Source organism: Labrus mixtus, chromosome 13 (assembly GCF_963584025.1).
Source record: "Labrus mixtus chromosome 13, fLabMix1.1, whole genome shotgun sequence".
NCBI lineage: Eukaryota > Metazoa > Chordata > Actinopteri > Labriformes > Labridae > Labrus > Labrus mixtus.
This window is the reverse complement of record NC_083624.1, coordinates 487,252-514,631: the sequence shown is the minus strand read 5'-3', so window position 1 is coordinate 514,631 and position 27,380 is coordinate 487,252. Positions and strand designations below refer to the sequence as shown.

The following is a 27,380-nucleotide window of genomic DNA, read 5'->3' as shown; positions in this document are numbered from 1 at the left end:
GAGACTTTTGAATGAGACATAGAAGCATTCCAGTGATTGTTCATTCAAACTGCTCCAAAGCTTCCAACATGTGAAGACGACGGTGATCCAAAAGAAAACGCTCTTATTTCTCAGCTGGTGTGTGCACGCTCAGAAAAGTGCCAACATGGAAATATAAGACATTTGTGAATGACATGCAGAAGTTATCGTTCTCAGTTGACGACCAGACGTTTTGCTTTTCCCCTCTGGAAGATTTGAAGGGAAACGTAAGGTTTAGTCCGTGTTCACACTGGACTTCTTTTTTACATACAAGCCGATGGAAAAAGGATGACGCCTTTTCAAAAAGCGCTGCGCCCGACGCCTTTTTCAGTTGAATCATTTCAACTTTTCAGAAATGCGCTGGGTGACGTCAAGCGCCTTTCTGACAGCTGACCAATCAGGTTTTTCTGAACCGTCAAAACGGAGAGTTTTATTCTGAAAATAAACCGGATGTTTTAATGTTGTATCGGTGTCTGACTTCCCGTCCCGTTTGTTCTTTTCTGTTCTAAATTGATGCGCGGTGCTCAGTGTCCCGTTGTTAAGGTTACAGAACACTTGTGCATAAGCGCTCAAAAGGCGCTTCTTTCTGAAAAAACAAGTCCAGTGTGAACACGGCCTGAGTCAACAATATGTGCTTAAAGATGTTATATTTCAGACTTTGTTTTTAAGCTCTTCAGGTCAGTAATCACCACTCAATCACATTTATAGAGAGTTCGGTCCCAGGAGGGAAAAGTATACTGATTTTAAAAAATCTCCAGGATATTCTGTGTGTTTTGTAGAAAAATATGACACTTTATTCCCCAAGATTTATAAGTAATGGCAACGATCCAATGACTCACCGCAGGCGAACTTATCCAGGCATAATGCTCGTGTCCTTTCCTCTCTTCCCTCCCTAAGAGAAGTTAGAGTAATGAAGCATGCCGCCTTGTTGCAGGACCGACATTTAGCTGCCTTTAAGTCAATCCTAGCATTTGCTTTGGAGCCTGGATCACACCCATGGGGGAGGGGGGGGGTGGGGGCGCAAACCCGTTGCTAATATCAGCCTCTGCTCTGAATATGGAAAAGCTCCTTGGCTGGCTCTGCAACACTCTCTCATGCACACGCATAAAAAAATCTATTTTCTCTGCTGTACAGAACACCCTGGAGTTTAGAAAACTTTCAGGGAACACATCCAAACTCCTCGAGCTCTAACAGTCGGGAGGCAGAATGACAATAGCTCATAGAAATGCTGCTGTTGTCTGTTCTTCTGGCGCCCCCCCCAGCTGAATTTGCTGGACCACTGTTATGGCATTATAATGACTCTCCGGCTCTCTAAATGCCACCTAACTCGGCTCTGGAGAGAGGGCAAGCAGGTTAATTAGCATCACAATGGGGGGACACTGAAAGTCGGGGCCGACTCTGGTCATTGCAAACGCAGCGACCGGGTTGACTTTCTCATTGCAAATGGCAACAGGAGGCTTTGATTTCTGAAAAAGCAGACAGATGGACGAGGTCACGGCATCTTTGTCTAAATTATTAGGCAGCCCATCCTCACAGGCGGGGGGGGGGGGGGGGGGGTCGCTCTGTGAGGCTCTGGGTGGACAGGCCTTCTGCCCTGACGCACTCCATGGAGCCACTGCCTTTGTCCCTCTGTTTGAGTTTGAGCTGTTCATGAAGTGAAGAGGCTAATCAGTGGCTGTAGAGCTATTCACTGTACAGCATGGGCCCATTTGGTACAATTGTTCGAGTGGACACAATAGCTCCGTGCTTTCACACTCTGTAAACAGGCCTCGAGTGGAGCTGCAGTCATTCATGGAGATGTCAAGTGTGGGGATGTTTGCTACCAAAATATTGACTTCTGCCCGCAAATTAGACCTCAGCGCCGTGCCCCAACTGGCCTCCTGAATGGCTCAACCAAAAACCTAGGATACAATTAAGTTAATTAAATTCAAAGAGCCCTTACATGTATTTGAAATGGCCGAGTGGCAGAGCACCACAGTCACACAGGAGTAACACAAACATATCATTATTTTTTAAGGGCTTACATCAAATCCAGCCTCGTTTATTTACAGCTTACAAGCAGGATAAAGAAGTGCTAAGTGACATGCTTGTTAAAGTGAGGAGAACAAGAAGTCCATTAAAGAGTTTTTTTTGGGACATTTCGAAGGTTTCAGCTGGTTGATTATGAGAACAGTATGCAGGGCTCAGACTCACAGCCAGCAAAAGCCTTTTTTCAAAACATAAAACTGAGGGGATGACTGCTGCCAAAAGTCGATGTTGGCCATCACAGTGGAAAGGAGAGAAACAAGTTTCAGAGCATTAGAAGAGAAAACAAGTGGGGATAGCCATGTTTAGTACCTCTACTGCACTTTAAACGTGTCAGTCACAGACGGTTTATGATGGATTAAATAACATATTCTGTATCCATTATTTTGTTTTAGGGACAAGTAAGCTGAATCTGATTGTGTTTGACCTTCAGATGATTCAATAACTACAAGAAGGTTAAAAAAACTTATCAGACTCTTTTCTCCAAAGCGACGTACATCAGAGAGTAAGAACAACACAAGCAAGGATCTAGAAAAAAGGGAACAATGTCAGTAAGAGCAAACGATCAGCTTTGAGTCTGATTGGACACACAGGTGCTGACAGGAAGTGACCAGAGGCAAAGCACAACATTGAGGGCAGTTCTTGAGAGCTCTAATCAGTATAGAAACCATCTTATAAGTCGTCGTTATCAAACAAAAACCATCGTCATTACCATCATCATCATCAATAATATGGAGACCATCATCATTAAGTTAGTAGGTATTCATGAAAGAGCTGGGTCTTTAGCTTTTTCTTAAAGGTGCAGAGGGACTCTGCAGATCACATGGAGTTTGGAAGTTCATTCCAAATGGTTAAGGGTTAGGGGAGATGGTTGAAGATAAACTCAGTGATGCAAAATAAACATGTTGTGAACAGCTGCCATGCTGGGGGACAGGAAACAAACCTTTACATGTGCAGATGAAATAGAAGGCACAGAGCACTGTATCCAGGGCAGATCATGCAAATAGGCAAGGAAACAATTTGAAATTCAAAGAGGGAAATTTAGAAGTCACCACAAGGGGTTATTTTGTGATACAAGACACTGATTGTGATTTATATGTACACCCAAACCTGTGGCCGTGTTAAGTAAGCATGAGAAGAAAAAAAAATGCAACTGTTCTTCAACGGATTTCCAATTAATCACTGGAATGCTGTGATTGGCCCAATTTGCCAACATGAAAAACCAAAAAAATTTTACAACTATAAAAACACAACTACATCTAATATGTCCGACCTGGACTCTAACATACCGTCTGTAGTGAATGAATGTGTGTTGTTTGTATCCTATTTGAGTCCTACAGGGGTAACAGCGTTGAATCTTAACAGTCTGTATTTGAGGAGATGAGAGCCTCTGACAGCTACAGAGAACATTCTTCACATTTCTACTCAGACCTGGCTCTGCTAGCGTATCGTCTGTCTTATTTGAGCTCCTCTCTGTCTACAGTCTATACAGCACATCTTCGAGGGGTCTTGTCAACAGCTCCAGAAGAGTCTGATAGACGGTGTCAGCGCCATCTTTTCAGGGCGGCTGTCAACACCAGCTTTGTATCAACCTTCATCGGGACGGAGCACAAGAAACACAAACAAGCCCCGCGGGAGACGAACTGTAATGCATCCGAGTGACAAGAGTAGGAAAAACAATCACGCTGTGCTTTCATAAATCGACGGGCATTAAACCTCTTGAAAATCTAATCTTCCTTTTTTTATTTCTTTAACAGTATGCTTAACCTGACGATCTATATGCTTGTAAAAAGTAGGCACAAAGCTCGCTCTGGATGCTGCCTCTGTTATATGCATTTTGGAATTTGCATTCTGTGTATATATTTCTATGTTTTGTTTCCTTTTCACCACTGGCTGTTAAAAATATGAACAAAAATGTTGCAAATATGTGTAAGGACAATAATCGGAAACGTTAATGTATTGCAATAAAAGTATTAAAAATATATATATATTATTTAATTGTATTCCATATACGAACGGGTATCAAGGAGAGCAGAAGCGATCCATTAAGAAGTAGATGAAGGAAAAAAAAAATGTATTCTCACTCTAGTCTATGTCAACAACTGCTTTCCAAGAGATTCTCCGGGCAGGACTGAACTCGTCTTGTCGTGACTTGTGGACTTTATGTTAGATTATCCGCTGATAATGAGGCATGACTGTGGCGTGCATCTCATTCATGAAAGATGTGAAACAACATTACCTTGGAGCACTGCTTGTGATTCTGGCACCACACCAACGATCCATTATTCTGTAAAGAAAAAGAGGAAAACATGATGTGTTATCAATATATTGTTAAAATTCCAGGTTTGGTCATTTCCTCCAGATCCACTTCTTCAGATTTTGGTGGAAATTGTCTTTAGGTCCTGACAGAAATTAATAACTCGTGCTCTGAAACAGGAACAAATAAAATCCATCATCTGTATCAGTTTGTACGTCTGTAAAAACTTCAACCAATGTCTGCCACGAGGTACCAATCTGATGAACCAATCACAGCCTCCCTGTCTCCCTGCTTACGTAGTTTCTACACAATGACAGAGATGAGCTGAGGTCCACTTCTGGAGCAACGGCGCTCGCGCATGTAAGTGAGGGGGCGTGGCTTAAGAGGGAGCACAGAGGGGAGGGGGTGCAGACGGAGCACTGAGGGAATGCTACTTTCAAAATCATGCTAGTTTTTGAAAAATGACCAACCCTGCCTTTAACACCAGTTTGTCAAATGAAGGTGCCTCTTTAACATTTTCCTTTGAGTCATGACCTTTAAAAGAGAAATGATGCGAACACTCAACACATTTCAAAGACAGAATTTGAGCCAGCTTTTTCGTGCTGAGTGCGTGTAACCCGAGCAGGAAAGAGAGGGGGGGTCACCAGCACCGGGGGCCCGGGGCAAACCTCTGGTCAGTTTCAGTGTGCGCAGTGACCTCAGCGTTTCTGACAACTTGTTTGATCTTTCAACAGACGTCCCCCGAAGGTCACCAAAGGCGGGAACTGATGTCAGCACTCCTGTGCAGGCTGCAGATACCGACAATTTCCTCTAATTGCCGGTGAAGTGCCACCTTCTGTGATCCAACGAGGCAAACATTTGGTCCCAATAGTGCTGTGTGTTTCCAAAGTCTCCAAGTGTACATGCAGAGGGTTTGTCAAGCGAAGGGCCAGTGGGGCTAAATGGCTCGTCCAAGTGGTCATTTCCTGAATTCTAATAGAGCGAAGAATTATGCTGTCGTGCTCTGCAAACATAATTGTGCAAGTGCAAGGCTAGTGCTTTAGAATAAATGACCAGCTGATAAGCATGAAAGGCTTCCTAATGTGATGTGCATACCAGAAAGGGGCATTTTGGTCAATGTTTTAAACCTGGGAAAACAATATTTTAAACACCTGCAGGTAAGGGGGGTCGGGGGGGGGGGGGCTGAGCTGAACACTTATTATATTTTTTGGGGGGACATGGAAAACATCTTAGCCAACATTAACACCTTTACAGAAAAAGAAACAGCATGCATTTGGGCAAATAAATGTGCTATATTCACCCTTTAAAGTCTTCATATGTGATTTTTTGATCCAGCAGATGTCGCCCTTGAGCTCCAGCATGAAACCAAAACAACTCGCGCTGCATTGTTGTGTTAGCATGCTAATGCTAGTGATCTTTATTCTGCTCGTATCTTCACACTGCATGTAAATTTACCTGAAATGAGCGTGATCTAGAAACACAGTTAAGCAGTGAGTACAGTATGTTATTCTTCTTTTCTCTAGTCCCTCAATTAAACAACTTTTATACTCGAGGGGAGGAGTCAGCCGGCCGTCCTGGCGATGTAAACAAAGTGAAGATAGGACTCTGAAAACTCTGAAAACATCACAGACAGTGGGACTCGGGTGTTACACCCATTGTAGACAGTCATGACTCACAGAGTTATTTTCAGAGGAGATACTTGATTTATATATTTAAGTGTTAAAAATCACATATTAAGACTTTAATCTCTTTTTTGGTCTCCTCCAACTTCTGAGCTAAATGTCTGACTCTAAAGCGTGTACATTTTCCAAATCCATAAGCCAATTGCTCATTCTTTTTGTCAGGTTTTTAGTGAACGGAGAAGTCATTTTTGTAGTTTTTAAAGCCACATTAACAATGCTATGAGAGCCATAAGAGTGTTACCAAAACAGTACATTTGTGGGTCATATAACCAAAAGACGAGCTGATTAAAGTCAGGGGGAACTGGAGAGCCAGTTGGTAATTCTCTGTGGATTTATAACTACAAGCTACAAGCTGTCAAATTACACCTCGTAGTTTGATCCATTATTGTCATAAAAATATAAATGATAGCTGATGTAGGGCTCACTGCCCCTTTGTTGCCCATGCTCTCCACACATCTGGAGAAGTTAAAGTAAAAAAGCTTAGAGTTTCATTAATTAATTAATTCAAGTCTCTGAACTGTATCCGAGCCTCACTTTTGGATGTCGCTGAGCTTCTTTAATGAAAGCAATGAAACATCGGATTGAGCCAAACTTTAGGGGTCTGAAGGCAAAAAGTCTGCTCAAGTTCAATGTCAAGTTCAAAGCCTTTTCCCACAATGTAATCCAGAAGAAATTTCCCATGAGACCTTTGGAGAGAACTTATCATTAAAGGGTTTAATTTGACATCCAGTACCAGTAAGTGCTTTGCTTTTAGTGTCAAGGATAATGGTCAACCGGCTTCAAAGGAATCCATGATTGTTTGGTCATGTCTTCAGAGAATCACCTCAACAGAAAAAAAAAAAAAAAAACTGCAGATAAGAATGAAAAATACATTAGTGTGAGCAGCCGAGGAGACTAATAGTTGTTTCATTTGGTACCAAATGAAAGTGGAACCGAGCGCTTACTTGGCCGAGGAGTTTAATGTGCAACAGCAAGCTTTCTGACCTTTCTGGGTAATAAAAAACCTTCCCTGTGTTCGGCCAAATTATGATTAAAATATGATTTTATCCTCATGAGGGTATCATATTGTACTGTACAACATGATTAAAATCCTTTTGGTGTTCACTCAGTAACTTATAAAAAAAAAACAATCCAGCCCCGCCAAAGCCCTTGTTGTTGACACACTGTAAATAAAACCTTGACATTTACACCGGCAGCGATCACCTCGGGGATAATTTATACAGATTGTCACAACTCTAGACCAAGTCCTAAATCATCAATCGTGTTTTTCTGACAGCTCTCTTCACCCATCCATCCATCATGTGCGACGGGGGCCGGAGCTAATTTTGCTATGTGACAGCATCCCTGCAGCAGAGACGCTCAGCAGGATGTTGCCCCAGCTGTCCAGGCCTGACCCCTCCATGTCAGGGACCAACGGGGGAATAATTATAGGTCAGGACTTCATCCCTCTGACTCACCATGACATTCCTCTGCAAGCTGAACATTATGCAGCGCTGAGGACTGTCAAGGACGCTTTCCAGATATCTTCCTGTGCGACTGGGGGGGGGGGGGGGGGGTCAAGACCAGAGACCAGACAGCGGTCTATGAATGCGTGGATGAGGTGAACTTGCTCGCTTTGTTTGGTGAGACTGGTGGAGTCATGTAAACAGGGCGGTTTATCACACAGATACATTATGGCTGTTGTCAGCTGAGAAGGCAGAGCAGGTGGCCGGGGGGGGGGGGGGGGGGGGGGGGGGGGGCGTGTTGTATTGTCTAGACATCTGAGAGGAACATGGACAAAAAGCCCCTTTTATCTCAGAGGATAGTTTTCCACCTTTTGAAAGTGGAAATCTTTTGTTTCCTCCGAGGCTCTGATTTGGATTAAATGGATCACAGTTTACACTGTTCAGTTTTTGAACTGAATTCAATCCTTTCCTACATGTTTCCAGCTTTGCACTGCTGGAAAATACTGCCACTCTGTGAGACCTGGTTCATGTCTGTGCTAAGCTAACAGGATGCAGGACTTCAAAGGACAGGCGGGTGTCTCTGTGTGTCCTTTAACAGCCCAGAGGTCCTCAGGCAAACACCGAAATAACTGATCCTTCAGGGCACACACGCAGCGCTAAAATAAAGGGCCTCAAGATTTAGGCTTTGACTTGAGTGGGTGCGACTGTGTGGTCATCCTGCTCATCCATTATTCACTTTTTTATGAATTATTCCGACAGGGCGCTCTGAAAGTGAGCTAATGTGTTCAGCAGCACATCCAATGTTAACATAAGAAGGGTGTTTCAGAGATCTCTAACCACGCTGGTGTAAAGTTGTCCCCACTTAGGAATGAAGGCTATTTGTCAAGTGAGCTAGCTGAAGGGTGCAGCAGCAACAGGACTGTCATGGTTTTAAAAGCGTTTACAGGGAGGTGAGGCCAAGCAACATAGACCCCTATTCATCCGCTGTCTTCACTAATGAAAAACTCCACACATGAGACGAGCACTGGCTGCGGTTTTGATTCCACCGCAGGTTATTCAATATCAAAGGAGAAAACAAGGGGGACCAGGAAAAACTACTTTCCAATGTTTTTTCTTCCCCTCGCTCGCAGCACAAATCTCTCAGTTAAGATGCTCAGACGTTACTGCACAGCACTTTGGAAATGAATGAGTGGATTTGAAAAATGTTGGATTTTTTTTTTATTGCTTTGACTGTAATAACAAGAGCTCATGGACACACCTTGTTTTTGGCTTCACACGTCCCCACATAAATAATCCACTACTAAGGCTGATGCTTTCAGACTACACGATCCCAGCGCGCTCTTAATATTTCAGAGTGTCCGAGGCTAATATTTATGGTTGGGTGTTGCCCTCTGTCTATCGTAGCGGCGGGGTGACAAGTTCCCCAAATGTGGAGTAAAATGTCAATAAATCTGCATTTGGAAAATACTATCACAATCCACAGGCGTAATAAATCTGACAGCTAATGGACTGCCCATGAGGGTTTCCAAACTCTGGGACTCCACGCTTGTTTCCATTTGACACTTATTCATAATTGCGTCAATTAAAAACAAAGCCTCTGATTTGTCCTCTTGATTCAGCCACATAAAAAGGGGAAAGACGCGTGGGTGTCGACAACATCTGCGACTCCTAAACTTGTCAAAGAATCATTCAAGTGTTCACACAGCGATCATATTAAAGTCGATATGAAAAACAGGGTTTGAAATTCCAGCTGCAGGATGTGTTAAGAGGACAAATTATCTCTTGTACTGTCACCAAAAAAAAGTCATGGTCTATGTTGATTATGAGATATTGAGTAAACACAATAAAATGTGCAAAAAATAGTAGATAAAAGTCGCAGCCAAAGGAAAGTTTTTGAGTCTTGTTTTGAGTATTAAATGACCCCTGAAGGATGTCCGAGTTGAATTAAGAGGTCTGTGGTCTCGATCATTGGAGTGGAGCTCGGCGCTGTAATAAGATCTGTCAGAGAGGAAGCAGATCCACCTGTAGGTATCGTGCTGACTGAGCATGCTCCAGTGTTGTGGAAACAGCACATTACAGCTTATCACATTTAGCACAATTGGGCGCCGGTGTTTAGCAGGAAGGTGACCCCTTCAGAGCTCAGTGTGTATGTTCTGCATGCCTATGAGGTGTGATGCTGGCATTTATTGGCAGGGCCAGGGGGTAGAGGGCAGGGAGGGGGGGGGGGGGGGGACCATATGTTTTTGCAGCTGACCAGACCCCCCATTTTAACATGAAAGGCCCGTGCAGAAGACAGTGCTTGCAGATTATCAACAATTGCCTTCTATTCTTAGACGCTGAAGTAACCTTTGCTTATCACAAACCACAGAAATGCTTCTCTCTTCAGACAAATACACCTCTCTCTCTCTCTCTCGCTCTCTCTCTCTCTCTCTCTCTGAGTGTACGGCTGCTCCCAGACTCTCAGGCTCTGCACTCAATTATGTAGACTATTAGCAGTATATTAGAGGTGAGACTTCCATCACTTATTTGCCTTCTCAGTCAGCTTGTGACTAATTTAATTCTCAAAGTTTGCAAACCCAAGGCTCTGCAATATACTGCTGGAATCTCTCGAAACAAAGCCCGAACTCTTGCCTGCCAAGTTGTGAATTAAGAAACACTGTTTTCAATCTGAGTCCTCTGGAAGCACAGCGCTGCTATTTTCTATCTCTTTATTGTCGACAACTGCAGTGATAATCAGGAGCATATTCTCTGTTAATAAAAATGGTTTGAACTAACTGACATATGGTGCATTGAAGCTGAAAATAACAGATCAATAAGTCCTTTTAAAGTAAAGTTAATTGGCCACAAATGTTTCTCTGCTGATTAATTACACCCAATTACAGATTTGACTCGCCCCACAATGTTTCTAAACAAGTAGACCCTGGATTCATGAATGCACCTTGGGGAGAGACCGGCCTTTACAAATGCAAATAGAGTGAGTCTAAAGGCGGTCACCGGGGTAGATAGCTGGTGAAAAGGAGCAGAGGGGAGAAGGATCAGTGACCGGACCCTTTTTATTCTGGAGTCCTGGGAGGGGAACAGTGTGTCCAGTGGAGGGTGAAAAACTACTTCTGACACCACATGGCCAAATCACAAGAGGAACACAGCTAATTTGTCAGCATGGAGAGTTGGAGGTCTGAAAGCATGCAACATGTTTTTATGAAGCCGTGAGAGAAAAATAAAATAACACTATTAAGAGTCTCAATGCATGTTGATTCTGTCTCATAAAGGGAAGGGGGGTCTATCTGATTTTTATATGGCAGATAATGCATTTTGGGGGGACAGAGCCTTCTCCATAGCTGCCCCCCCCCCCCTCCCTCTGGAACTCACTCCCTACACACATTCAACACTGCACCGACCCTCCTACTTTCAAATCTCTGATCAAAACTCACCTCTTCAAACAAGCTTTTAATGTATGACTGTGATGTATTTCCTGTTTCCTGTTGTTCACCTTTATTGTTGTTATCTTTATGATTTGTGTGTAATGTTGTCTGTTAGTCTGTCCTTACTGTGCTGTTCTTTCTGTTTTTAACTATTTGTAAAGTGTATTTGAGTTTTTGAAAAGCGCTTATAAATAAAATGTATTAGTAATATTATTATTATTATTATTATTATTATTATTATATTAACTGGCTCCTCTGAAAACCGTCTCTCATCTCCTAGTCTCAATAAGAATTGCAATGTGTTAATGAAATATAGACTCAGGCAACCAGACAATTGAACCCTTCATATATCTGCTTATAGTCTGCCTCTTCTTTGGTAAAGTGTCATTTTAAATCCATGTCAGTGACACTACAGAGAAAGTCTCTGAGCACCATGAGTGACCTGCTCCTGTCTCCCCACGATGCAGAAACAGGTTTGACTTATGAGGGAGGAATCGGCCGGCTCGTGTTTTTTCATTAAATCTCGTTTATTTCTCATTTCCTGCACAGAATCAGAAGTTTCTCCGCGGGGGGGGGGGATCGACCACATGCTCTTCCTACCTGAGAGTGCTTGAAGAAGGCAGAGATGCGAGTGATGTGCAGACTGAGGCATCTGGAGGCGCATCTCGCTCGGTAAACACTGGCAGTGAAGAAAGAGTCGTCCTGCTTCCTCGCGGACACGGTAATCCACAGACACAGAGTCACGCACACACACACACACAGGCTCCGGGACAACATGCTCCTGCCTGCGCTCCTCTTTTTAATCCCTCCACGGACCGGACAAATACTGCGTGCAGTGCTCCGCCGGAGAAACTAAAGAAACTTCAATTATACACTGGGGGAGGAGTCAGGGGCTCAGGTGCGCTGTGATTGGACGGTCGCGCGGCTGACTGACAGACACGAGGCGCGTTGAAGCAGGTAGGCTGCTGCAGAGTCCAAAAACATGAGCAGGTTGTTCATCATGTCTGAACCAACAGAGATTTAATAAAGCACCAGAACACAATCTGTACGTGACAGTGTTTTATTAATTATCTTTGTGTTGTATTTGATTCTTTTGTTCCTATTTTACCCACCTGCTTATATATCTGTCAATCAAAACGTCACAGCTAAACAACTTAAAGTCTTTATTTGTGATTTTTAACACTTAAATATATAAATCAAGTATCTCCTCTGAAAATAACTCTGTGAGTCATGACTGTCTACAATGGGTGTAACACCCGAGTCCCACTGTCTGTGATGTTTTCAGAGTTTTCAGAGTCCTATCTTCACTTTGTTTACATCGCCCGGACGGCCGGCTGACTCCTCCCCTCACGTATAAAAGTTGTTTAATTGAGGGACTAGAGAAAAGAAGAATAACATACTGTACTCACTGCTTAACTGTGTTTCTAGATCACGCTCATTTCAGGTAAATTTACATGCAGTGTGAAGATACGAGCACAATAAAGATCGCTAGCATTAGCATGCTAACACAACAATGCAGCGCGAGTTGTTTTGGTTTCATGCTGGAGCTCAAGGGCGACACCTGCTGGATCAAAATATCACATATAAAGCCTTTAAGAGGTTCAGGAGTGATTTTGTATTTTGCATACAGTTAGTGGACTCAACATTGATCAAATGAAGAGAGATCAAAATCAAAACAGTGCCCAAGGTATCCTGACTTTTTACTTTAGGTGCCATGATGTTTCTCCACAAGCAGCTTTCAGACCCCTCTGCCCTAAAAAAAAATCCCACCTCCCACACTTTGTAAATACTGAATGGATCAGAGTAAAATTGTCTATAATAAGGATGACATCATCAGTGTGACATCACGATTGTTTTCAAAGGTTGAGTAGTAAACGTCGTGAGAAGTGAATGAGCACAATTTGAAAAAGAAACAGGATTGTTGATTAAAGGTAAAATAACAGAATTATACTTGTCCATTTTATTACCTCCCTTTCTTATTTCCTGTATTTATTCATTACATGTTTTTGGCAGTGTGCCAGCTTTTGCCTCCATGAAATGCCTCAACAATACACTCAGCACTACACACAAAGGAAGACTCCTCACACACCTTCCTGTTTGAATATAAGAAGGAGGGTTAGACTTACTGCCATCTGATGACACAACCTTTCAGAAATGTGGAGAAGCCAGGTTCTCTGTATCAAACCCTCACATATGGCCCGGGTGCAGCCTGCCAACATCCCAGGGAAGCCCTCTCCATTGAGCTCTCTCCTCCTGCTTTAACAGTAGCTTGGAAAAACAATTCCAACTCGGAAAGCTATTAAAAACCATCCTGACTGAATTCCTCAGGATGGACTCCCGACTCCTGGCATCGCTCCGTCGCCTCAGGTGTGGAGAGAATATGACATGTAGGAAAAGCTGGAAATCTTCGTTGTTTATTGGAGTCTAAAGGAGGGAGTATTTAATTAGAAAGTTCCCTTGAGGGGTTTACAAGACACTCCTGCTTTTGTCAGCTCATGGAGCACTTCCCTGAACCCCATTACAGCAGCAACATAATGAAGTTTTATAGGTGTTGCTCTTAAACTGTGTGCAGAGTGAACGCACACTTACACACCTTCATTACATTTGGCTGGAGTCGCCACCTTGCCTGCAGCCAATTTAACATTGTGCCAAACAGTTTGACTCTAATATGCCCATATAAGGACATCCCCCAGCCGCCGACACTGTCTTTATGATCGGGGTCATGAAATCAAACCAAAAAAAAATCCCATCAGACACAAATCCTCACGTCATTGTGTCCAGTAAGAGCGAGCAGACGGCTCTAATGAGAGCTCTGTCCATGTTTCACACACACACACACACACACACACACACACACACACAGCTCACTAACGATGAGATGGATGTGAGTCCGTTTCCCCTCTGGTGGTCTCAGACACACAATGTAACTCAGAGTGAGAGATCCCTCGCTACTCTTAAAATATTTAAACACGGATGTCTGTGTACCTTAAAAAAAACAGTATAATGGCTTAATTTGTTGCCTTATTACAGCCATGTGTGTGTGTGTGTGTGTGTGTGTGTGTGTGTGTGTGTGTGTGTGTGTGTGTGTGTGTGTGTGTGTGTGTGTGTGTGTGTGGGGGGGGGGAAGGAAACACACTGTCTGTGTGCGGTCCTGATGTCTCCTGCTGCCTGGGGGACACACACCCCTCCGACGCCATGCTCTCATTGACCATTGATTTGTTGTGTTTTTATTGCGCTTCATTCTATATGTTATTTTATTTGTTGTTTTTATATTGTGTGTTTTTGTAAAGCACTTTGGTCAATCAAGGTTGTTTTAAATGTGCTATAGAAATAAAGATTGATTGACCAGGATAAGCCAGCGGTGAACTCAGACTGTGAAGCTTTATCTGGAGGGAGGAAGGGTCTCTAACACACGTCACTGCATGAATTCATACCTACATCTTATGAGTCACTGTTTACAACATGTGTTTATGTAAACAGACCTGTGAGGACATGGACCGACTCATAATCCACAAACAAATGTACATGAGACAGTTAGCATTTCTTTGAAGACATGCTAACTTTTGAATATGTTACATCACACATCATCAATCAGTGCTGCTGTTTCATTTGAATTTTGAATTTATTTATTTTAATAGGGACGATGCAATTTAACATAATTTCAATAGAAAGCATGAAACTGATTTGCTGGCTAAAGAGTTAATAGCTATGTCCAACTCGTGTCCCCGGTTGGGCCTTTGTGTAAACAAACAGATTAAAATGTAAAACATTCAGTTACATAAAACCCCGTAACACGATATGAGGATAAAATACATGTACAACAATACAAAGGCTACAAACTAGTTTAAAATAAAGTTTGAAGATACTTCATTTCTGTTTTTTTGTTTCAGTCATTTCTGTTTCTTTTATATTCTGATCCTTTCACTCCGCTTGTTTTTTTTGGTTGATGGTTGTGCAGTTACAGAGAGCATCAGGGGTCCGCTGTGAGTAGTGTTTGCAACAAATGGAGCTTTTCTTCAGACTCTTTCCTTCTCATAATATGTTTCCCCCCTTTTTTTAAAGCAGTATGCATTAAATTCAGTGCTCCATGACTAAATACATTCTGTAGAGAAGGTTGCATAGTTACATTAACGCCCAATCTCATGGTGGGAGTTCGGGAGGTTTTCTGAATTTCAAAGCAGAGGCTTAAAGAGAGAAAAAAATAATGAGTAAAGATACAGAGCAAAATAAATGGTAAATGGTAAAGGTTGTAAAGTCTTCTGACATCTCGCATGTACTCATTCACAGACTGATGGCAGAGGCTTTTATGTTAAGTAAGCCAATCCCACACATCCCTCCTTCTGGTGATGCACTGTTGATGCTTTCTGCAGCGTTGTATCTCATTTCTGTCATCCATTTGTTGTCTATTATGTTTCCTGCGTGTTTTGTTGTTCCCTTTAAGTTTGTTAGTTTGTTTTTAGAATTGTTTGCCATTATAATGTTGTTATAAAAATCAATAAAACATAAATTATAAAAATAAAAATAAGCCAATCTCATTTATACACCGCTGATGAAGCAGCAGGAGCAACTTGGGGTTAAGTGTCACATCGGACATGTGGCTGCAGGAGCTGGGGATCGAACCTGTCTCTACCATTGAGCCACAGCCGCCCCATGCATGACATATTTACAATAATGTGTACAACAGTTGTTGTATACATTAGTACACATATGAGGCAACACCCACAACAACATAGAATCTATTAATTTGTCAATTTAAGTTTTTGATTTGCCTTGACTGATGTACATACGTAACCCATCTTCACCATAGCTCATAACAGACCCCGTATATTTAGCTTAGGTATGTATCTGTATGTAGGTATGTAGGTATGTATATGCATATATATATGTTTGTGTGTGTGTTTATGTGTATGTCTATGTATATATATATATGCATATGTATTGATGATTTTTTTATTTTTTTTATTTTTATGCATTGCCTGTAAAGCACATGGTCAGATGAAGCTGTTTTTAAATGTGCTATACAAATAAACTTGATTTGATTTGATTTAGCTCTTGATTTATAGAAAACATGAAAAGTTATTTTATTATATATTCATTAATTAAATTCCCCCCCCCCCCCCACACACACACACACACTCTATTATGGTGTTTTAAGATCAAAACTAACAAAAATATAAATCAAAAAATTGTGCAAAAAAGTAAATCCATCATGTCCATACAATTGCTTTTGTTTTGAGGGGATTTGTTGGAGGTCTTCTGCAGCCTCTTTGCTCCCTCTCTCGCTCTCTCTTGTTGGCGTAATGATAAATGACAGTGCAAGCTTGTGTTTCAAGAGACTGACCACAATTCCTAGAGCTGCAAAAAATGTGGCTTTCTACCACATGACCTGACAAAAGGCATCTTCAAAAACCAACACATCAGTATCGGGTTTCAGCCTGCATGCTCCAGAGGGAAAGGAGATACATGGCGATCAAACACTCGGGTATCTTTGATCCTTGAAGGTGCGGGTGGACTAGTTGATCCACCTTTGATGAGAGGCAACAAGTAGCTTTGTTGTTAACAAAAGAGGAGATGGGCTTAGATGGAGGCTGGGTTCCAACACGAGAGATGCAATAATAATAATGTAGATTTGAGAATGCATTTATATCATTTTGTGCATATCTGAAGTGAAACGTGACTCATATACCATCTTCAAAAGGTATTTTTTTTAGTCAAGGACATAAGCAGAGTGTCAGAAAAGCATATCAGGCTACTGTTTACTGAAATTAAAAACCCTCAAATATACAGGTTGATACCAGCTTACAGACAAGATGGAAAGTTCAAAGATCTGATTACAGCAAACACTGAGAGTCTGTAATTCCACCTCACCTGACATGATTAATCTAATCTGCACAGGCTGCCATTGAATATAAATCACATTTTCCTTACTGATACTAATACAACAAAAACAGCTTCAGGCAAATCAGGAGCCAAAGCTATACAGGAAACATGAGGTCTGTGTGTAAAGAGCATGCTACAGTGATGACATCATCGCTGCAGATATCAGCTACAGCGTCATCCAGCAGGCAGACGCAGCAAATCACTGAAATCCTGTCCAAGTGAATATGCAGGTATAGCTCTCGATTAAACACCTTTAATCACATGCCAAGTTTAAGAAACGAATGTAGCGCAAACACTGTTTATCCTCTTTCTGTCAGGTCCAATAACATGTTGTGGCAGAACAGAGTTTCCCTTTGCAGGATTTAAAAGAAGGCAGTTTATTTAAAAAGTTCAGTCTGACGTATTCATTTCGTTTGAGATAACAGAAGCGAGTTGATTAGCATAGCAGGCGTGTTAATTATTCCACTCCGTTAGCAGATTTTTTTTTCCCTGAGTGTTGGTATGTAAGCCACAAGGAGAATAATTTAAAATACATGTTGTTTGCATTCTCTTGCAGACAGGCTTACATCGAATAACATTCTCTACATCCACAAAATACTCTCTCTATCTCTGCATGCTGTTCTTTTATTTCAAAGTAGCAAAATAAATCAGTATTAATCACAGTAACATGTATTCAGGTGAACCAGGAGACGATGGTTATGGCTTGAAACTAAAAGAAAACAGAGTATACAGAAGGCTGTCTCACTGACTAACCTTTCCTCTGCACACTCACACTTTTGTCTATTCATGATTCCACTCCCACTGTGTTCACGACATTTCATAACATCCCCTGTGAAAATATTTGTCTTCTATATGAGGTTGGAAAAAAAACATTTGGCACGGAGGACTTCTATGCATGCAGGCATTATTTTCCATCTTCCACCATTCCTCACAACAATGCAGCGTTGTGCATTACAAGCTGTTCTCCATGTATAAACACCCTCTCAGAGTTTAGACAGTGATGGTTGACTGACAGCTGAGTGTCCCTCAGTGGTTGTTAGCAGGCTGGATGATAATAAAACTGCCCCTTTTTATGAAGTGTTTATGTTAAGAGTGAAAAATAGGCCGAGCAGAGCGGAGGAGGAGAATATGGTTAAGAAAATAACACAGATTTTTCGATCATTTTCACATTTGGGAAAACAGAAAACATGCTACACAAAATGTGTGTGAGCTCAATCCTTTACACTGCGGTAGTACAGATATTGGCCACTAGATGGCAATGTGCCCACAAACAAGTTTTAGGCCCAGACGTGCTTTGACACCTCTCTCTCTTTCTCTTTCTCACTCTTTCTCTCTCTCTCTCTCTCTCTTTCTCTTTCTCACTCTTTCTCTCTCTCTCTCTCTCTCTCTCTCACTCTCTCTCTCTCTCCTTTTCTCAGATTTTTTTCCAGGAGATGATCCAGCATTAATACCCAACAGTGGGGAATTTATCACAAGGATTTTGTTCTCATCGTTTGAGGCAATCATCAAATTCAATTCCATCAGATATGATGGAAAGTAGAACACATTTTGAAGCTCACTGTGATCTCTGTTTTCTGTTTCTGACAGACACACACACACACACACACACACACACACACACACACACACACACACACACACACACACACACACACACATACACAAGCAGCCACATACACAGTCAAAGGATTTTGTACACAAAAATCAATACACACAACTCTCACAGTGAAGCAGGATTTATTCATGTTGTATAATCTAAATTTGGTAGTGAAATGTTATCATATGCTCTCTGGATATCTTTATTTTACATTTTGCATATCAGATCAGTGAGTGCTCGACATCTCCATGTGAACGACTTTAATCGGGATGTGTGATATCACTGTTTGTTCTTTCCTCTCTGTTACACAACCCCAGTGTTCTCACACACATGTACATCTCCACGCTTGTCTCTTTCAACACATTTCCAGAAGGAAAACACACGTAACCATGACGACTGTGTTTAAATGTCATCTTGTGAACTTGCAGGTTTGGAGGGTGATTATGAAAAGTGACATGTCATAGTGTTGTATTAGGTGCCTGGCAGGATGCCGGCCCCATTACACAGCATTATGTTGCTATGACAAAGCAGGAGGCTCAAAGCAGTGATCCACTGCCCCCCCCCCCCCCCCCCCCCCCCAACCCCCCCACCCTGTAAGCTAACAATGTCACTAGGAGATCACAGCTCCTGTGAGATCCTCCTGGCTACAAATCATACGGCAGGAATGCTTTAAAACGCCCTCTGGGTTGTACACTGAGCGCTAACCACACCCTATATTTCCAGTAAAGCTTCACAGCAGGGTGTCTACAGCTCTATTTTCGTGCAGCACAGTGGCCTCCAAAGATTCAGAAAAATAAATGTATGGAATCGGCTAAACATTATATCCCCATGCATGTGTATGTTTGTCATGCATAAGATGTTTTGTTTTCCTGTTCTTTGTTTTCTGTCTAACCCTAACCCTCCGCTTTGAAAACATGTTGTACTGTCGCCCTACATATTAAAGAAAATAAATGTAAGTACACATCCCTCTTTACAGACTGTAGATAGTTATAGAGTAATAAGGTACATATTGTTAAAAAAAAACAGAACAAATGGAGGATGTTAAGGAGGAAAAAGGTTTCAAGATGATCTAGAAGTTTGCTGCAGACTTTCACTGTGGACCCTTTATACCTTCTGTAACTGCATGGCTAACTGTCTGTAAATCTCAACCATCCTCTAAATAAAGAATTGAAAAAAAAAGAAATAGGCTAAACTTTAATGTCAGGTAAACAAAATAAGAGTTATTTGTTTTTTCAAGTCTTTTGTCTTCACCATAAAAAGCTCCACATATTATTGTAACAGAGCAGACACACATTTGTTTTAATCACAATGATTATAGATGTAAAAATATCATATATGAGCATCAGGAATTCATTACACAACTATGACAGTAAAGCATCTAATGAGATTCATCTCTGAGTGAAACAGCATCAATATTTAGAATACTGTATAAACAAAATTGCTACCTGTACAATGGATTGTGACATTTCCAAATGGTTTGACTTAAACGTTTAAATATCACTGTAAGGAAAAAGCATTGTAAAGGGAATGACCATTGGCCATTGTGCTGGAGGCGGAGGAAAGGGAAGGCGAGTCTGTTGGATGCCCAGGTCACCAACCCTTGACCTCTGTCCTCAGCCCTTGAATCTCTGACATCTGTCTGCCTTTTCCCGCCTTCTCTCCCCCCCCCCCCCCCCCCCCCCCCCCCGTTCAGTCAATGGAATTTGATTATGGCGGGCAGGAATGCGGCTCCCCAAAGCGACATCATTTTTGAAATTCAGATACTCTACAGAACATCATCCTCAATCAGTGAAAAACTGGAATAAAGGAGCATGTTTGTAGTCGATCATATTCTGCAGGCTGTAGTTATTTGAAGCTTTGTATTCTAGAACAATCTGGAAATAAAGATGTTCAGTCCTTTTATTATGATTTGCTTTGTCTGAAAAATAGGTCTGTAGGCAATGACATAACAATGTGCATAGGAAAGCCTGCTGCATCTCCAGCCTGTGTAGATGATTGCAGTGGGGGAGGGGAGAGAGATAGTGGAGGTTGGTGTTGTACAGTAAGCACACACACACACACACACACACACACACACACACACACACACACACACACACACACACACACACACACACAAATATTAAAACCTTTTCCTCCAGACTGCTCCTGACAGCCCCCCCCCCCCCTCTCCCATTCTCTTTACAGTGTAAATAAAGCAGTTGGGCTTAGGGAGCTAAATCCAATATGTCAATGGACACCATGAGCACAATGAGGAATAGATACCGAGCTGGATATTCCCCTGCGACAGACTGAGCTTCCCTCGGCCTAATAACGACACAACAAGAGTCGTGTGACTCTCAGAGCCCTTCCCCCACCCCTACATATTACCATCGCTTCTCAGTGCTGTCTAGAAAGGTCATGTGACCCTCATCAGCTTTCCGGGTTGGGGGAGGGGAGGCAGATTGAACCTGTTCTTTGTTAGGAGGTCAGCCCAAGCTCTATGGCAGGAAGCACTCCTACCGTACTACATGTAAGAGACGTGCAGAAGGCAGTGCAGAGGGAACAGAGCCCTCTGTCTCATGCAGTAACCAAGGATCACATAGTGCAGTGCTAAGACTGATTGATAAATGCAGCTTTGAAATGACACAAGACAGAATTAAAAGAAATGTGCTAACCAATGCCAGTCCCGTTTCTGTTTTCATTAGCACAGACTCAAACCTGTGGATACAGTTTATTTAAGTAGAACATTATTGCTATCTGTAGGAGATGTTGGAGTGAGTACAAAAACTCAAGCAGGAATATCTGGTCATTAAAAAAACAAAACAGAATATATATATGTATATGTATATATATATATATATGTTCTGTCAGGGGGGAAACAAGCTGCAAAGCTTCAGAATTTTGTTACATCTCTTCTATTTGCAGATGATGTTGTCCTTCCCGCTTCACCAGACCGAAACTTCAGGCAGCCTGCACTGAAGTGTGACCGGGTTGGGACGAGGATCAGAAAATCCCAAAGGATGGTTGCTCTGAGGAAAAAAGTGGAATATTCAATGTGGATGAGGAATGAGGCAACAGCTGTGTTAAGTAAAAAAAATGTGTGCTAAGGGACCTTATATGTGAATGACTGTAAGCTAACTGAAACGATCAGAGAATGAGAAATGCAGCGATCACTTTATGTATGTATGTATGAGAATGTTACATTCCCTACTTGGAGATAATGAACAAATTAACAGAAAAATCCATTTAAATCCTGAAGTAAATACTGCATGGGCAGTTACTGTTGAAATTTGGGGGTTTGGGTATTGGTCTCTTGGTTTATTCCATGCTGTTAGTGTCAGTGTCAATGAAACTCTAGTCATTTGTCCTTGAGCTAACGAGGATTTACTGTTTAAACAGCCATTCACACTAACTCAGAAGTTGACATATAACTATCAGCTGTTACTCACTCTTGTCCTGGCTTCCAATTTTAAAAGTAGTCTCCTGAATAATTGCTGCAACAACATATTAATTTAACGACGGCAAATTCTAGATAAACACTCTAGATCGTGCACTACTACATCAAAGTATGAATTTTGATTTTTAAAGAGTATGCTTCTTATTTACCTGTGAACTAAACAGTTTAGAGTAGATTAGAAAACTTTATTGATCCCCAGCGGGGAAACTCGTTTGTCACCTGGTCAGTTCATACACAACAAACAATATCTACAGTACATCACAGTACACAACAAGTACATAAATAACAAACACCACTGAAACCATTTGAATAATCGTGTACAGCCATGAGTCAGAAACTCAAAATGTTCATTAAAATATCTGACTGCTGCAGGAACAGAGGAGCTCCTGAGCCATTCAGTGGAACATTAAGGCATCACTAGTCGCTCACTGAAGGAGCTTCAGAGTCCGTTAAAAGCACCATGTAGAGGATCGCCTTCAAAGATCAAAACAGTTTTCAGTTTGGTCCTCATTCTCTTATCAACAATCACAGAGCCAGCTTTTTGAATCAGCTTATTGATCCTGTTTTTATCATCCACACAGATGCTGCCCCCCCCCCCCCCCCCCCCCCCCAACACAGCACAGCATATAAGAGGACACTAGCCAGGATTCCCTGATGAAAAATATATTATCATTGTTATTTAACATCTTATCCAGAATGAGCTTTATGTGCAGCCGTGTCTTTATGTCCGACCTTCCAGAACTTGCACCACACTGTGTAACAGAACGGGAATAGGAATAGTGGCTCCAAGTGTGTTTAAGACATTTCATTAAACATTGGAAAGCACTACACAATGATGGCTACAAAAACTGGAATTATCAAAAGAAAGAAGAACCTTACATTTTGATAAAAGAATATAGCACATATATATTAAAATGTAAATGGTTCTCTTCGGCCGGATGTGGATGTTTCAAAACAGCATATTTCTAATATTTCATTTTCTGGAAATGGGATGCCTCACTTCCCTTTTTTAAATCTATATAACAATTTGCTGTCAAAGGGCTCTGAAACAGTTATTTTCCAGAGTGGAGAGCAGTGCTCGTATAGCCATTTATCTGCTCTCATCAAATACAGATTGCTCAGGAGAAGAGCTCTGACACTCTCACTGAGGCATATGGCCCCAATACACATCAGAGATAGACTGACATGTCCGCTGTGAACTATGGGTTTCTTTTTTTTTTAATTCTCCTTCTGAATGTGATAGGTCATATATTACAGTGGTTTTAAACTGGTGGGTCGGGACCCAAAAGTGGGTCTTGGAGCTGATTTCAGTGGGTCGTGAAGGTGTCAAAAAGTATATCAACAGCTTTTGTTCCATGTCTTTGCTCTGTCACATGTTTAGTACCTTCTGAGATCCAATCTGCACCCTTTTTTTATTAAATAAATCAGAATTGTTGAAAATATCAGAAATTTGGGTTGCAATTACTCATGAAGGAGTTGGTGGTGTGTCGTGAGATCAGACCAGTTAGTCAGAGTAGTACTGCTTCTTGTGATTCTTTTTGATAATATAGAATGAAAGAGGTTCTCTTAAGTTAATTTAAAGAATGGGTTTAGTAATTTTTGCAGGAATCCGGTTATATTCATGTTAATCTCATTTTCCTAAATTGGCAGACAGACTCAAAACCATTTGTAAATTTCTCACTCTGTGTTCGTGCAACCAAAGTCTGATTTAATTACTCTGCTCCACAGACCGCCATTGTTGTCAAAAACCCGATGACATAACAACCTCGGGCCACATGGTTACACCGGGACACATTCCTTCATTACTATGAACAGTGGCACTGTAAATGAAAGTGTAGGGATTTTCTTTTTAACATGGTGCCAGTCCAGTTTTTCTCTCTCTCCTGCATAATTAAACAAACTGCAGACGCTGACACTAAAAGTAATCCAATTAGACATAAAAAATAAGAAGATAAGAAGACAGCACACTAAGTAGAGAAATGTAATTATGTGTAAAGAGATCATTGCAAAATATTCTCATTTATTTCACCACTCTGTACAGAGATTTAGTAACCAGTGGGGGATGGGTAAGGGGAGTATGTTTGCATCACTCACTGAACAGCTCATAGGAAAAAGGGTTAAAAACTGTTATTTGGTTTCTTTTTTAGTAATTCCGTTATACATCATCCCTGTGCCACAAATATGCTTAAATATCCCAATCCACAAAAATCTGCAGAAAAAACCCCACTTGTATTTGAGATGCATTTAGATTCCAATAATCTAAAGAGCCCAGTTCTTTAATGAAATTACTTTTAGACCTTCTTTAAAGATTCATATGTTCAGAGGGAATAAAAGCACATAGCATCCGGGCCTAAGGGAGGTTTGAAATATTGGAAGGTAATTAGAGATAGAACATTAAATAGACTGCTTTTTACCCAACAGTCCAAGAAATCAAATAAAAGTAGCCTTACACTTCAAGTGGTGGGACATAAATGACCCCCATACGATAACACTAATAGTGTGATGGGCTGTGATCGAGGGTTTAGCTGATTTTTCATTCTGAGAAGGGGAAATGATCAAAAGCATCCATTTTCACTGAAACATATAAATCCCTTAAGCCCTATATTTCCTCTGAAATTAAAAGTGTGACATCTTGAGAGACCTAAATGGGTATGACCTTTGTCAATATGTTGCCGACTATGCTGGAACCAAAATTCAGTTTTATTCTCCCTTTTTTTCGTTGATCCAAAATCATATGCCCATGATCTTCTTTTTGCATCCCAAAGACTAAACATCTAAAAGTCTAAACTAGAAAGCATTAAATTTGAAACTACAGAATAACAACAAGTCACATTAACATGGAATATTTCCTGCGCAGATATTACCGTGTGTACGGTAACGAAAGGAATGTGTCACACCAGTGTAGAGCCGTAATGATGTCAACTTGTTATTTACTTTCCAAATCTGAATGACTGAGCAGGGCGAAAGGAGAATTAATCAACCGCTGTGTGACCCGGCAGGCGAAAAATAGTGGAGTGTGGGGGAGGGGAAGCAGCCTGATAGGCAACATGATGCTAGAGACTGTAGCCTGTGAAACTCAGCACACTGAGGCAAAACACCAACATAATAATAATAATACCCTTTAACCTACTGTGTTGTGTTTTTACAGTATTCTTAAAGCAACCAAACTAATTATGGGTCAAATTTTAGACATATATTCATTGTATGTTCATTTAGGTAATAGCCTACATTAAGGTTTATCTCAACCTATGTTCTGTTGACATAGCTACCTGTAGTGTTTATACATTAATATTTATCAGGCTAATTAGGGCAGTGAGATATGCATCTACACGTGACTTATTTAATGAAGCTACACAGTAATTAGTGTTTCTCTTCTTCAAGTTTAAGGTCAGTTTTACCCCCCCCCCCCTCTCTGTCTCTCCCTCTGCTGCTGCTGTCTCTTTATGTTCCTGTTGTCAGTGAACGGTGAAACTACACACACACACACACACACACACACACACACACACACACTTAGCCTGCAGCCTCCTCACACACACACAACTCGGAGCTTATTCCAACTTTTACCGCCAGTTGTGAATCCGCTTCGTAAGCAACAACCGAGTGACCCTCCGGTGAGTCACACGGTACCGCCGCTGGTCGGAACTTGAAATATGACGAAAAGCAGAATGGGAGGAAAGTGGTCGGTCGCTGTGTGAAGTTGGAGGTTTGTGAGAGGAAGAGGTGGCGGCGGACACCACGAGTTCACTCTCACAGTTAAAGGTAAGCCATGCTTTAGTCTGCTCTGCAGTTTAACACACTTCTTGTGTTTGTGTGTGAAGAGGGATAATGACTTTGAGAAATTGGTGATTATCGCGTTGATTGTGAGGTTTACCGGCTCCCGTAGCTTCACTCACCCACACACACTACACGTGTGTGGAAATCCTCTCGTGTCTTCACTGTTTCTCTCTTTTCGGTGCTGTTTTGATTTTTGATTTTTTTGTAAATCCAACCTTTTCTTTTCCGAGGTGTTTGTGTGAGATCTGTGGACTACTTCACAGAGAGACACCAAGTTTTACAGGTTAAAGGTTGAATTACTACGATATCCTTTTTGCCTTTTCTAACACAATCCTCCAGCTCATCAAGTTGCAGCAGTTCATTTTCAGTCTTTTGTTCATGCTGGAGTATAAATGAATATATGATGCATGTGTATATTATCATGCAGACTTAGGAACTACTTGAGTATGGGGGGGGGGGCTTTAGAAGGGACAGTTCATGTTACTGTACTTCAGTGTTTAAGCTGCTTCCTGGCTGTGTGGCTGTTCTAATGTAAACTACAGTAAACTCACATGTAGGAAACCTGCTCATGAAGTGATTTCACATGTCAACAGAAGACTTTTAGAAAGAGATAAAGAAATGTGACCTTAAAATTCAACTTACTATCCAGCAAGTCGTCCGGGCTGCTCTCTTTACTTGAACATCTTACACATACGTTTCAAGAAAGACGTGAGATGGATAATTCAGTAAATATGCTGCAGTTTGAATGCAGTCTTAAGATGATTCAATGGCCCAAATAATTATTGCCAAAGTGATGCCCTCGTTTATTTATTTTTGTGTATTTTTGTGCACATGAGCACTTAATGTAGTTAATCCTCTGAGATATGATGAAGGAGTCGAACACCATTTGGACGTCACTCCCACTTTGTTTGATTCTTTGAATGGATTGGTCATAATTGATGACACTTACTTGTCGCCATTTTTTAGAATCTCTGTAACGTTACTGTGAGGCAGATGCTGTGTCCACATTTACTTCATTTTACATAATCACCAGAGAGAGAGCCTCGTTTATAGAGATACCACCAAAATATAGTGTTTGCTTTTGAAACCCGGGATCTGTTATTCCTGCGTCACTCTGATATTTATGGAACCCCAACAATGAAGACATGGCGTCTACGGACAGACATGGCGGGATTTGGAAACGACGCAGACGCCCACATCGGCACATTTCTTGTTGGTCTTTAAGGCTCTTGCGGGATTGGCCGTACCAATCCAACTTCACCTTTTCTGTAAGAAAACAAACGCTCACAGATGACCACTAGCATCAGTTCAATCTGAACGACCTTTGAACTTGTCGTCTATGGTAGCTGTTTTTAAATGCAGTCAATTCTGTATTTATTAAAGTCTTTATATGTGATGTTTTGATCCAGCAGATGTCGCCCTTGAGCACCAGCATGAAACCAAAACAACTGGCGCTGCATTGTTGTGTTAGCATGCTAATGCTAGCGATCTTTATTATGCTCGTATCTTCACACTGCATGTAAATTTACCTGAAATGAGCGTGATCTAGAAACACAGTTAAGCAGTGAGTACAGTATGTTATTCTTCTTTTCTCTAGTCCCTCAATTAAACAACTTTTATACGTGAGGGGAGGAGTCAGCCGGCCGTCCGGGCGATGTAAACAAAGTGAAGATAGGACTCTGAAAACTCTGAAAACATCACAGACAGTGGGACTCGGGTGTTACACCCATTGTAGACAGTCATGACTCACAGAGTTATTTTCAGAGGAGATACTTGATTTATATATTTAAGTGTTAAAAATCACATTTAAAGACTTTAATGATTCTGCTGCCTACTTG

At 41.4% G+C, this 27,380-nt stretch overlaps 1 protein-coding gene across 1 annotated transcript in view; it reads right to left on the bottom strand.

Moving 5' to 3' along the window:
• Positions 1-11,705, bottom strand: part of LOC132986574 (anosmin-1) — a 52,323-nt gene extending 40,618 nt beyond the window's left edge. The window contains exons 1-2 of the mRNA XM_061053028.1: positions 11,450-11,705; positions 4,283-4,330 (exon numbers count right to left, since the gene is read on the bottom strand). Of these exons, the coding sequence (XP_060909011.1) occupies positions 4,283-4,330; positions 11,450-11,626 (225 nt within the window). The 5' untranslated portion in view covers positions 11,627-11,705. The remainder of the gene's footprint in view (positions 1-4,282; positions 4,331-11,449) is intronic.
• Positions 11,706-27,380: the final 15,675 nt, after the last annotated feature.